This window comes from Euleptes europaea, chromosome 3 (assembly GCF_029931775.1).
Source record: "Euleptes europaea isolate rEulEur1 chromosome 3, rEulEur1.hap1, whole genome shotgun sequence".
Lineage (NCBI taxonomy): Eukaryota > Metazoa > Chordata > Lepidosauria > Squamata > Sphaerodactylidae > Euleptes > Euleptes europaea.
Window position 1 is genome coordinate 18,775,337 of NC_079314.1, and position 12,018 is coordinate 18,787,354.

The 12,018-nt window shown below is 43.8% G+C and overlaps 2 protein-coding genes across 2 annotated transcripts in view; both read right to left on the reverse strand.

Moving 5' to 3' along the window:
• HNRNPR (heterogeneous nuclear ribonucleoprotein R) overlaps positions 1-12,018 on the reverse strand; it is a 105,253-nt gene that overhangs the window by 27,701 nt on the left and 65,534 nt on the right. The gene's annotated exons all lie outside the window — the stretch shown is intronic.
• On the reverse strand, positions 4,925-8,304 carry ATP5IF1 (ATP synthase inhibitory factor subunit 1). Its single transcript, XM_056847335.1, has 3 exons — positions 8,190-8,304; positions 7,393-7,505; positions 4,925-5,188 (listed from the first exon to the last, which is right to left on the reverse strand). The coding sequence occupies exons 1-3, from the start codon at positions 8,286-8,288 to the stop codon at positions 5,050-5,052; spliced, it is 351 nt and encodes a 116-aa protein (XP_056703313.1). The 5' UTR covers positions 8,289-8,304; the 3' UTR covers positions 4,925-5,049.

Genomic DNA, 12,018 nt, shown 5'->3' on the forward strand with positions numbered 1-12,018 from the left:
CTCTTAACCACTACATCATGCTAGCTCTCCATTGGGATGAAAAATGGGATACAAATGAATAAATAATACATAAAGTAATGGGAAAATAGAACATTTTAATTTCGTGGAAGAATTGTAAACAGCATGGGTACAGCAAATTTTTGCCATGAATTTTCTCTTAAAACTATCTTACTGCCTGAACATTCCCCCAGTATGCTTTCCTTGTGTCCATCATCCTCCCCAAAAGAACAACACAGCAAACATGCCAGTCCCTATCTTTCAGCCAAACCTACCAGACAGGGTTGTTGTGAGGATGTAGCCCCCCCCCAACACACACATTACATATCTAATATTGTAGGCAGAAATCCACATGCAAAATAGATGCCTTGTTTGTGTTCAGGGTCTGCAATCCACTTAGATTCTTAGATAAATCTAAGGGTTAATTTGCAGATTGAGGAGGGGGTTGCTTGCTTTTCCCTTGTAAAGCAAGTGCTAGAGCTAGATCGCCACAGCAGCAGATCCCCATGCAAACACAGTTACAATTAAATCAATATGTTACTGAAACCTGTCCACAGTACCCATCAGAACCATCTTGCTATCCTAAATAATGCAGGATTCTATCCCCACATGCTAAGTTCCCCAAAAGCTCCCATGGCTGGCACTCAAAATTCATGCTGGAGAGCTTCTCAGACAGGAATGCATTCTGGTGAATAATTGCCTTCAGGTATTGAGGCAAGTCCTGCCCACCATCTGTCTCTCCGTCATATATAAGAAAAAGAACAGTAACATCACTGTGGCTCATCAAGAGTTGGGGGGGGGGGGAATTTAGTCTAGCTACAGACACAGGACAGTTAAGAGCTGAAGGACTATTAGAGAACCACCATCTGCATACAGCTAGATTGAGTCCAGTAGCACCTTAGAGATCAAGATTTTTGGGGTATGAGCTTTGACTCTCGAAAGCTCATACCCCCCCCCAAATCTTGTTGGTCTCTTAGGTGCTACTGGACTCAAATCTAGTTGTTCTGCTGCAGACCAACACAGCTGTCCTATGAATAGGGTTACCAGCTCCGGGTTGTGAAATACCTGGAGATTTTGGGGGTAGAGCCTGAGGATGGGGTTTGGAGAGGGGAGGGACTTCAATGCCATAGAGTCCAATGGCCAAAGCAGCCATTTTTTCCCAGGGGAACTGATCTCTATCGCCTGGAGATCAGTTGTAATAGCAGGAGATCTCCAGCTACTACCTGGAGGTTGGCAATCCTGTGGGATGTGTAAGATTTTAATTAATTTAATTAGAAAATTAATATTAGAAAAATGTTATTTTTCTATTATATTTGTAAGCTGTGGTTATTTATATAAGTCAGTAGAAAACAGTCTTGTCTAACTTAAACTGAACAAAGCAGGTGATTTTTCGTATCTGGAACAGGGTGGTATAAAAAAACAACATGTGACCACGAGATGAGATCATAGGCAGGTATCACAAGATGATGACATCACAGGGGGTATGTTTAAGGGAGAACTCCTGAAATTTGAGGAGACAAAGGGATTCTGAAAAGTATAAATATGAGAAATAGGCGGAGCTTGTTAGAGGAAGAGTTTCACTTTTGTGGCCTTTGGCTAAAATCTCTCCTCTCTTTATTCTTGCTGCAAAAATAATTAAAAATCTCTTGCTTTCAATCCTGAGGTTGGGTTTCTGTTATTCAGATCTAAATCTGTTTAAAGGAATAAATCTTTTTATTTCCAACAATCCTACCTATGATCGTCCTACATACAAAAACTAGCATGGCATTAGACACACAGTATCATAAAGGGTACTACAGAGAAGGCACTTTTTTAAAAACAAAGCCAACTGATGTTTATATGCACCAAGCCTTTGTTCATTTTCCATGTAACCATCACCCAAAGAAGCAGAGTGGATAAAGAGATCCTGCCATTTATACGATCTAAAAGAGTAGTTGCGTGTAAATATGGTTTTGCCTTGTGTAAACCAAGCCTATTTTAACCATAATTCGTTTGTGAACCCCGGGCGCAGCTTGCAGATGAACAAATGGTAGTTTGCATCAACAAATACTAGTTCCATCACTTTATTCTGTACTTGGGGAAGGTGGTGCTGGGAAACAAGGCGGGTGTACATCAGGTTGTCTGTATTTATGCATCAAGTGAAACCAGTAAGACGAACTGTGGTTAAGAAACCAACTTCAAACAAATTCAAACAATCTCCCTGTTGTGGTGGTGGAATCCTCATTGTTGGAGATTTTTGGGTTGGATACCTACTTGCCAGGGATATTATAGTTGTAGCTGCTGCACTGGGAGGGGGTTGGACTGTAAAGAGAGATTCTCACCTAGTCTTCTTCTGAGATTTCCATCCAGAGAAATCTGATTTGCTTGCCACAGGAGTGTTTATTTATAGAAAAACATTTTAAGGATATTTTGTAACGGCCAATGGCTAAACAAATGAATGAATTATTCTTCAAATATCAATCTTATCTTTCTCTACATCTGCTCTATTATAATTATGTGGTTATCTAGATAAACAGTTATCTCATAGTTATGAACCAATAAGTACAAGTAAGCTAATCAGCATTTGCACATGCGTTACTTCTGACAGAGCAAGATAAGGCCAGGCTAGTCTCAACTCCTACCCACATCTATTAATAAGCAATTTAGCTGACTTTTCTGTAACTGTTTCAATTAACTGTCCAAGATGAAAAGTAGCTGTAAGCGCTTGAACTCTCGGTTAACTTGCAAACTCAGCAAGAAAATAAGAGATACCATGGTTACCACTACAGGACTAGATGACACTGGTGGTCCCTTGTAACAGTTTCACATTATTGTAAGCCAAGTCAAATAAAATCAAATTTATTAATACGGTCAACTGACCAATCACATGCCAATTGTGAGCCAAGTCTTTCTTGCATTATTCACCTGCCATTTTAAAAACTAACATTTATTTTGGCAAACTTGGCTGGGATCGCTCCTGCTTGCAACTCATGAAGGGATCAACTAGCAGATAAGCGGAAGTACCCCAAGAACAGAGGGGGGGATTCTTTTTACAAACTGCACTCCAAGCATCAAAGATTGCAAGAAACAGCTACAATATGCAATTATGCCAAGCACCTTTGAAAAAGTTCCAGTCTATATGAACCCTACAGATGACAAAAGCATCATGAATTGTGTAAAAAAAAATCACACAGTTCTTGATGCTCCAATTATAGCTACATAAGATGCATTATAGAAAGAAAATGGTAGCCCTCATTTCAACTACAGAGCCTATATTTGGATATTAAAACCCCAGAAATAGTACTCGATCCTTAAGCCAGCATCTGCAGTGAAGTTCTTTGTAAATCATTCCTGGATTTGTATTAGAGATCTGACACATTTTCTGAGCTGTGGCCGTAGCATCTTCAGGAAACGATTGTGTGGGTACACCGACTCACGTGGGACAGCCAATGTTGTATAGTGGTTAGTGTCAGGCTAGGATCTGAGATCCAGGTTTGAATCCCCATTTTGCCATGGTTGCTTGCTGGGTGACTTTGAGCCAGTCGCACACTCTTCCCCCTAACCTACCTCACAGAGTTTTGGGGAGGATAAAGTGGAGGACAATGATGTAAGCCACTCTGAGTTGCCATTAGGGAGAAAGCTGGGGTATAAATGTAACAAGTAAAAAATGCTTATTATCTGTGCTAGATGTTATTTCCCACACGCACACACCAATAGTCTGCTTTCTTTCTGCACATACTTAGTTTTTCATATAACAGAAATACTAGGTTAGTGATCCACATTCTGAGCACATTTTGGTTAGATTACTATAATGCACAATACATTGGGCTGATATTGAAAACGGTTTGCAAAATGTGGCAGACAGGCTATTGCGGGCCATCATATCATCCTTAAGGTGATGCATCTGCACTGGCAGCTCGTCTTGTTCCAGCCACTATTTGAAGTCCTGGTTTTTACCTTTAAGGTGCTAAGGAGCACCCTCTTTTATACTGTCCAGCCTCGTTGAGACTCTTGTGCACTGCTCTTTGCCCTTGGCCTGCAGACGTGAAGCGGACAGCAAAGACAGGACTTTCCGTGATGACATCTCACCTTCAGAATATGCTCCACCTCAAGGTTTGCCTGGGAGCTACTTTATATTATTAAGCAGCCACACCAAAAACATTACTTTTATCTAGGTGTTTAACTCAACGGGTTTGAGCAGTTGTTATGGTTTGCTTCTAGGCTGAGAGCTGTTTTATGGCTTGTTGTAACAGTGATAATTGTGGTTTGTTAGTTCTTTTTCTCCACCTCGGTAAGTTGCCTCAAGCAGTACATGCATATTATTTTACATAATGTAGAACTCCAATGAATACCTAACCCACTATTTAAAAATGCAAGCACACAAAACATGAAATTCACCTGGGTTAAAAAACTCCTGTAGCTTTCCTTTTCTGGCATCCACGTCTCCAGTCTGTGCCTATATTGCACTGCTATAGAAACAAGTGACTTACCACCCCAACTAACAAGAAAAATACTACACCCCCATAGCTAAGAGGTAAAGAGGCACAAAGGACATTTTGGCTACACGGGTGCCTTAATACTGCATCCTATGTGTAGCACTATAAACTGAGGGTTGGCTACCATTCAGTGTAATGAACTTTGCAGTGGAAAGCTCCACCAACTTACAGCAGACGTATGGCGACCCCATAACGTTTTCAAGGCAAGAGATTAACAGAGGTGGTTTGCCATTGCTGTCCTCTACATAGTGAACCTGGATTTCATTGGTGGTCTACCAACCAAGTGCTAACCAGGGCTGACCCTGCTTAGTGTGCGTTCTGATGAGATTAGGCTAGCCTGGGCCATTCAGGTCAGGGCAATTAACTATACAGCAAACCACTAAAAGACACTGAAATAAAATTCAAAATAGACATGCAATGGGTATTTCACAGCAAAGACACTGACTATGAAAGAGAGTGAATTATTTTATTTCACAATTTTCACACTGATAACAGCAAATGCTTGAACATTGGCTGGCATCACAATTTTCAAAGGGATGCCAGATGCACAACACGTCAACAAGGACTCTCCAGCCACTTAATCATCATCTAGCTTCTTGATCTTGTGCTTGTGACGTTCAATTTCCTTCTGCAGACGCTCTATTTCTTTCTTATGGTGACTGATTTCCTCTTCATGGTGTTTTTTCAGATTAGCCAGCTGTTCTTTCTCCTTCTCCCTGTAATGGTATGGTATTAATCAATTGCCATGGAACATATTTAAAAAAAAAAGAAGCTTGGGTAAAGACCACTTGCAGAAAGCAGAGAAGTATATAAACATGCTGATCCATCCCTCACCTAGACATGAAACCCCCTTGTGCATGTCTAAGCATTCTTACTGGGTTTGCTACTAAATTTAATAACACATCGAATAAGAATGTCTAGGACTGCTGCCTCAGGCCAGACTACAATTACAAGTGTGTGCATAACCATGTCCTATGTCACCTTTTGCAAAGAAACAGTTTTCTGATGAAAGATTAAGGCAAAGTAATAAACAAGCAATGTTTGTCTTGAGCAAATAATATTGCCTTATTGCCCTGATGTCTCCAGATCCCCCAGTTCCACGCTCTGCCACAAGTACTTCAATCCTTCAAAAGCAATGGAGCTGCCGCATCACCCAGAAGGGAAACACCAGAAACTGGCAAATTTGTGAAATGACCAGGCACCTCCCATTCTCAATGCTTTTGCAATACCCAATTATTAATTGAAGTATCAAGAAGCAGATAACCTAAGCCATCTGGCAGCTAAGTTTCTAATTGGGGCAGGGGGGGCTTGCATGGAAGGTTAAAATGCCCTGTCTTCCCCCATTTTAAAGTATCTCAAGGAGCAGGTGCTGGAAGAGACTTTTCTCTACATAAGACTCTGGAGGGTCACTGCTAAGAGGAGCCAACTTTGACATACATGAACCAATCAACTGAGCCAGTGTAAAGGCACTATGTGTTCTAACTGACATTAATGGTGTAATACACAGCAAACTAAGTGAATGCCCCCAAAGGGGGAAAAACTAGTTATTTAGGTGGGAATAAATTCCAGTGTGGTAGCTATGCTAACCCACTACAGCAAAAACAAATGGAATCTTCGCACTACCTTAAAGGCTGACTAATTAAAGCATTAAAGAGAGCCAGCATGAGGTAGTCATTAAGCGCAGCAGACTCTAATCTGGATAACCGGTTCGATACCCCACTCCTCCACATGAATCCTGATGGTTGGCCTTGGGCCAGTCACAGTTCTCTCAGAACTCTCTCAGCCAACACAGAGGCAGGCAGTGGCAAACCACCTCTGAACATCTCGTCTTGAAAACCCTACTGGATCCCCTCAGTTAACTGTGACTCGTTGGAACTTTCCACCAACAATTAAAGCAAAACAAAAGTAAAATAAAACAAGAAGCTTTCCAGAGTTTTAAAGACTAGCCAACTTATTCAAGAAAGAAAGGCTCACATCATCTTAGATTAACAGACTTAAAGCATACAAAAATGGAATCTGGGTGCCAGAAAAAAAGCCTTTTTTAAATGCTACCATTCCTAGACTAAGATACAACAAACCAATTTACATAAGCTCATACAGTCTTGAAGCATCTTCAAGACCACGGTTTCCCAAACGTTTTGAATCATGGAGCACTTTCCAGGAGAGAAATTAGTCACAGAGCACTAATTTCACCCAGCACCTATATACTAAACCAAATAATAGTATTTCTTTTTCCAATCTCTTCATGGAGCACTAGGAGATGTTGCACAGAGCACCAAGTCCTCCACAGAGCACAGTTTGGCAACCTTTGTTCAAGACTAATAGCCATAATGACCCCATATGGAGAGCAAAATTTTGGATACCAGTGCTGAGGTCCTTGGCCTCTATATGTTGGCACTTCAGGGAAAACACATTAAATAAAACAGCAACTCAGCATAGATGGGCCTGATCCAGTCGGGCTCTTCCTATGTTCTTACAACCAAGTTATTTAAAGAAAAAGGAAATATGAACACTTTGCTTCATCTGAAAGACTAACCAATCTACTGCAGCATTACCCCAGGAGAGCCAGCATGGTGTAGTGGTTAACAGCAATGGTTTGGAGCGGTGGAGTCTGATCTGGAGAACCAGGATGGATTCCCCACTCCTCCACATGAGCAATGGAGGATAATCTGATAAACTGGATTAGTTTCCCCACTCCTACACACGAAGCCAGCTGGGGGATCTAGGGCTAGTCACAGCTCTTAGAGCTCTCTCAGTCTCACCTACCTCACAGGGTGTCTGTTGTGGGGAGGGGAAGGTTTGATTCTGCCTTCCAGTCCCATCGCCTTTCCAGCGCTACAAGCCCTTCCAGTGTTACAAACCTACCCAGTCCACAACCCCAGCCTGAGGCTTTCCTGCACTGGCAGCGAGAGATACGTACTTGAAATAGCGCTCTTCCATGGCCGCCTCCCGTTTCCCGAAGGCGCCGCCAGCCTCGCGGATCGTCCCACCGCCTCCGCCGCCTTTGCCTGCGCCTTTGCCCAGCTCGCCCAACTGAGGAAAGAGAGAAAAAGACGGGGGGGAGGAGGAGCAGCAGCAGCACCGGGGCTCTGTCCTCAGACCCAGTAAGGCTTGGCTCTTCCTCCTTCCCTGGGAGTAGAAAAGAGCAAGAGTCCAGTAGCACCTTAAAGACTAACAAAAATATTTTCTGGCAGGGTATGAGCTTTCGTGAGCCACAGCTCACTTCTTCAGATAAAGACAGATGGATTCACATTCTAGCTGTATCTGAAGAAGTGAGCTGTGGCTCACGAAAGCTCATACCCTGCCAGAAAATATTTTTGTTAGTCGTTAAGGTGCTTCTGGACTCTTGCCCTTTTCTACGACTGCAGACAGACTAACACGGCTACCCGCTGTGAATTATCTTCACGGAAGGCACCACATTTAGCCGTACACGGTTGAAATCCATCAACCTTGTGAAGAAACTTGCACAGGTACAGACAGACACCATTTTTACTAATGCTTGTCTGAATTCACTCTCCTCTACTTAATGGCAGATGGATTCACATTCTAAGCTGTATCTGAAGAAGTGAGCTGTGGCTCACGAAATCTCACACCCTGCCAGGAAATATTTTTGTTAGTCTTTAAGGCGCCACTGGACTCTGGCCCTTTCCTTCCCCGGGAGTCAGGCAAGCCCTCCAGGCCCAAGCCTTAGGGACAGGGAAGCGGGCCTTGCCGTACCTGGTCGGCGCCGGAACCCGAGTTCCAGGCCCGCTGCTGGTGCGGCAAAGCCAGGGCCCCGCGCAAGCCGCTCCGCAGAGCGAGCCCCACCGCAGCCATCGCACCTCTGCCCTTGGCGGGGGATAGGAAGCAGGCGTGCCTAACGCGGGAGACTCCTTCCGGAGCGTTACGGCGGAAGAGGAGGGACAGGAAGGGGGGAGAAAGGGCAAGGGCCAATCAGAGCACGGGAGGGAGAGGGGGCGGGTCAACGGACGTCAGGCGCCGAGAAGGGCGTGCGGAAGGCGGAGGGAGGGGAAAGCATAGAGAGGGAGTGGAGAGAGGGGCTAGAGTGTCTTGTAAGCCTTAAGCCTGTCGTTCCCCCCCCTTTCACCATTGTTCATAAACTTGAACGTCGCAGATTAAATTAGAAACAAGCTACAATTTTACAGGTTGTACCTAATCTACAGGACATCACACTTTGCTGAATGGTGGTCCCCCTCCCCAACCCTAAAATTCCCCCCTGTTGAGAACCCATGCCTTAAACTACGTTGGGTCGAAAGTGGGCTATGGTTGTAGAGGTAAAACAAGATCTAGGCAGAGGAAGTTTAAATGTGTCCACGGAGCCTATTTTTGACACATAGATTCTAGTCCAGTAGCACCTTAGGGACTAACAAGATTTTGGGGGTATAAACTTTTGAGAGTCCTCTTGAAAGCTTATACCCCCAAAATCTTGTTGGTCTCTAAGGTGCTACTGTACTCGAATCTAGTTGTTCTACTGCAGGCCAACAGGGACAGCCTCTGAAACCTTTTTTAAGCATGCATGCATGCTTGAGCTCAACAGGGTTTGTGTGTGAGTAAAGTGCTGTCAAGTCACAGCCGATTTATGGCGACCCTTTTTTTGGGGGGGGGGTTTCATGGCAAGAGACTAACAGAGGTGGTTTGCCAGTGCCTTCCTCTGCACAGCAACCCTGGACTTCCTTGGTGGTCTAACATCCAAACCCTGTTTAGCTTCTGAGATCTGACGAGATCAGGCTAGCCTGGGCCATCCAGGTCAGGGCCCAACAGGGTTTACTTTCCAGTAAATGTATAGAGGATTGCAAACGCCGTTTCGCTTAGTCAAACACCACCATTGAACTAAAATGTCTCAAGCAGTTTGCGACACAATAAAAAGCCAGTGAAATACACTAAATACATTATATTACACTAATACACTACGTTAAAATACAGTAAAATTCAACAAAAGTCGGCTTCCCAGTAGAGTCGCGTCATTCCCTCCACGTCATTTCTTACTGGTGTAACTCAGACACTTGCCACCCACCCCAGAAAGGGCAGAGATGGAGAAAGAGAGAGGGATTGAAAGGGAATATCGTTTTGGGATGTGACCTGCAGAAACACCTCGCAATTGGAAAGCTAAAGCATGGGCGAAACGCTCTAGCCCATCCAGATTCGTTTTCTTCTTGCAGGGAACTTTTTTGTGCAAGGGAGCATTAAACAACATGACAGGCACATTGTCTTGGGAAATGATTACACTTAAAAACCAGTAGAACGACAATAGACAGGCATATATTAAGTTCCACTGAATTCAAGGGGGATTATTTCTCAGTATGCATGTTGAGCATTTTAAATGCAATAAACCATTGGATATACGGAGTGGTCCATATGTGTTCTGCCCTGACCTGGATGGCCCAGGCTAGCCCAATCTCAGTAGATCTCGGAAGCAGGGTCAGCCCTGGTTAGTATTTGGATGGGAGACCACCAAGGAACTCCACGGTCACTATGCAGAGGAAGGCCACGGCAAACCGCTTCTGTTCATCTCTTGCTTTAAAAACCCTACATGGTCGCCATAGACAGCACACGCACCATTCGTGCCTCGTATTCCTGAAGTCTTTAAGATGCCGCTCGACGTCTGCTTTACTTTGAAAACCTGGAGCCGCTCATAGAATTAGAAACATATGAAGACACACGTTCCATGCCAACTGAGTTTAAACTTCCGGTTAAAAACCGAAAGCTTCTTTTGGGCCACCTTGGCTCACGAGCCACCCAAACTGCACCAAACAGGTTTTTTTTGGAGAGGGGCGGCTTTGGACCAACGAGGCTATTCGCAGCCTTTCGTGTGTGTGTGTGTTAAGTGCTGTCAAGTCGCTTCCGACTCATGGCGACCCTATGAATGAAAGTCCTCCAAAATGTCCTCTCTTTGACAGCCTTGCTCAGATCCTGCAAATTGAAGGCCGTGGCTTCCTTTATTGAGTCAATCCATCTCTTGTTGGGTCTTCCTCTTTTCCTGCTGACCTCAACTTTTCCTAGCATGACTGTCTTTTCCAGTGACTCTTGTCGTCTCATTACGTGACCAAAATACGACAGCCTCAGTTTAGTCATTTTAGCTTCTAGGGTCAGTTCAGGCTTGATTTGATCTATAACCCACTGATTTGTTTTTTTGGCAGTCCACGGAATCCGTAACACTCTCCTCCAACATCACATTTCAAAGGAATCTATTTTCTTCCTATTGTAATGCCTGTAATCATTATTATTATTTGAATGTATGCTTTTGTGTTCAGTCTGCATAATTGCTCTTATGGAAATGCTAGGCCTAAAGTATAAGAGCTGGTTTGAAACACTGTGTGTTCACGTGCACACACTTGAGGGCTTTGGGAAGGTGGCACCTGGGAGTCATGAGTCTGTAAATCAGGCTCTCTGCGTCTGGTACAGCCTTCCACCAATACACGGCCCAGAATTACCTACCGCTTAAGGAATGTTAAGTTTCGGTTCCCCGTCCCAGATCATGTAGCCACCTAGATCCCCGCCTCAACTCCCACTGATAGGCCTATGCTAATCCAAAGGTGTCCATCATTGGGTCTTTGTGGGTCTAGGCTCTGTATTACGTATATTGTAACTGTTAGTGTTTGGAAGAAGTATCAGACACCCCAGAGGCGAGTGAATACCGCAGAGTCAGCACGTATACAAAAGTGCTATTTTATTTCACAGTGTCAAAGTGCTTCGCAAAGCATCCACTTCTCTCAACCCACACACAAATACATATATGTTACACTTATATACATTACTGGCATAGTCTCCCAGCCAATCAGCACTTGGCTGCCTTGTCTCCAGGACCATCTAGCTCAGTCCAGTTCAAGCCAGTTTTTCTGCTCAGTCATTGAGCTGTCATGTGACATCACCAATCACCTGGCTGTCACTTAGATATTTTCCATCAGTTTGCCAATGTGCAGTCTTACACCCCTGACCAGAAGTTATAAATGTTGTGGCAACCCTTTGTTCTAGTGTGTGAATTTGTCCTGCGCTTTAGGGCAATTGCACCCGACGGCATTCTTTTGGCCTCAATAAACAGATCGTTAATCTTCCAAACTCCGACTGTGTTATTGATCATTGGCTACTGAATAATACAGCAGCCCTTCACTATCCGCTTTCTTCACTGTCCAGCTTTCACACCCATGCATAGTAACAGGGAATACGATGGCATGAATTAATCTAGACCACTGGTTCCCAACCGGGGGTCCGTGGACCCCCAGTGGTCCGCCAGAACTAAATTGAGGTCCACGAAACCAAGTTATAAACCCATAATAAATTAATATTTTCAATTAAAAGTTCTCTATTATAAAAATATATATTCAGATATTATTCTAAGTTTAATGTTTAACTAACAGTTATGATTAAAGTTTATTTTCAAATTCTCGGAATTTTTATTTTGAACCTTGGGGTCCCTGCACCGAACAAAAAAGTCCTAGTGGTCCCTGGTCAAAAAAAGGTTGGGAACCACTGCTCTAGACTGAAGCCTTTCTTAACGAGCCCTATTTCTCTGCTCTGGGCGCTCCTTGAGGCCTTGTACCATGAAAGC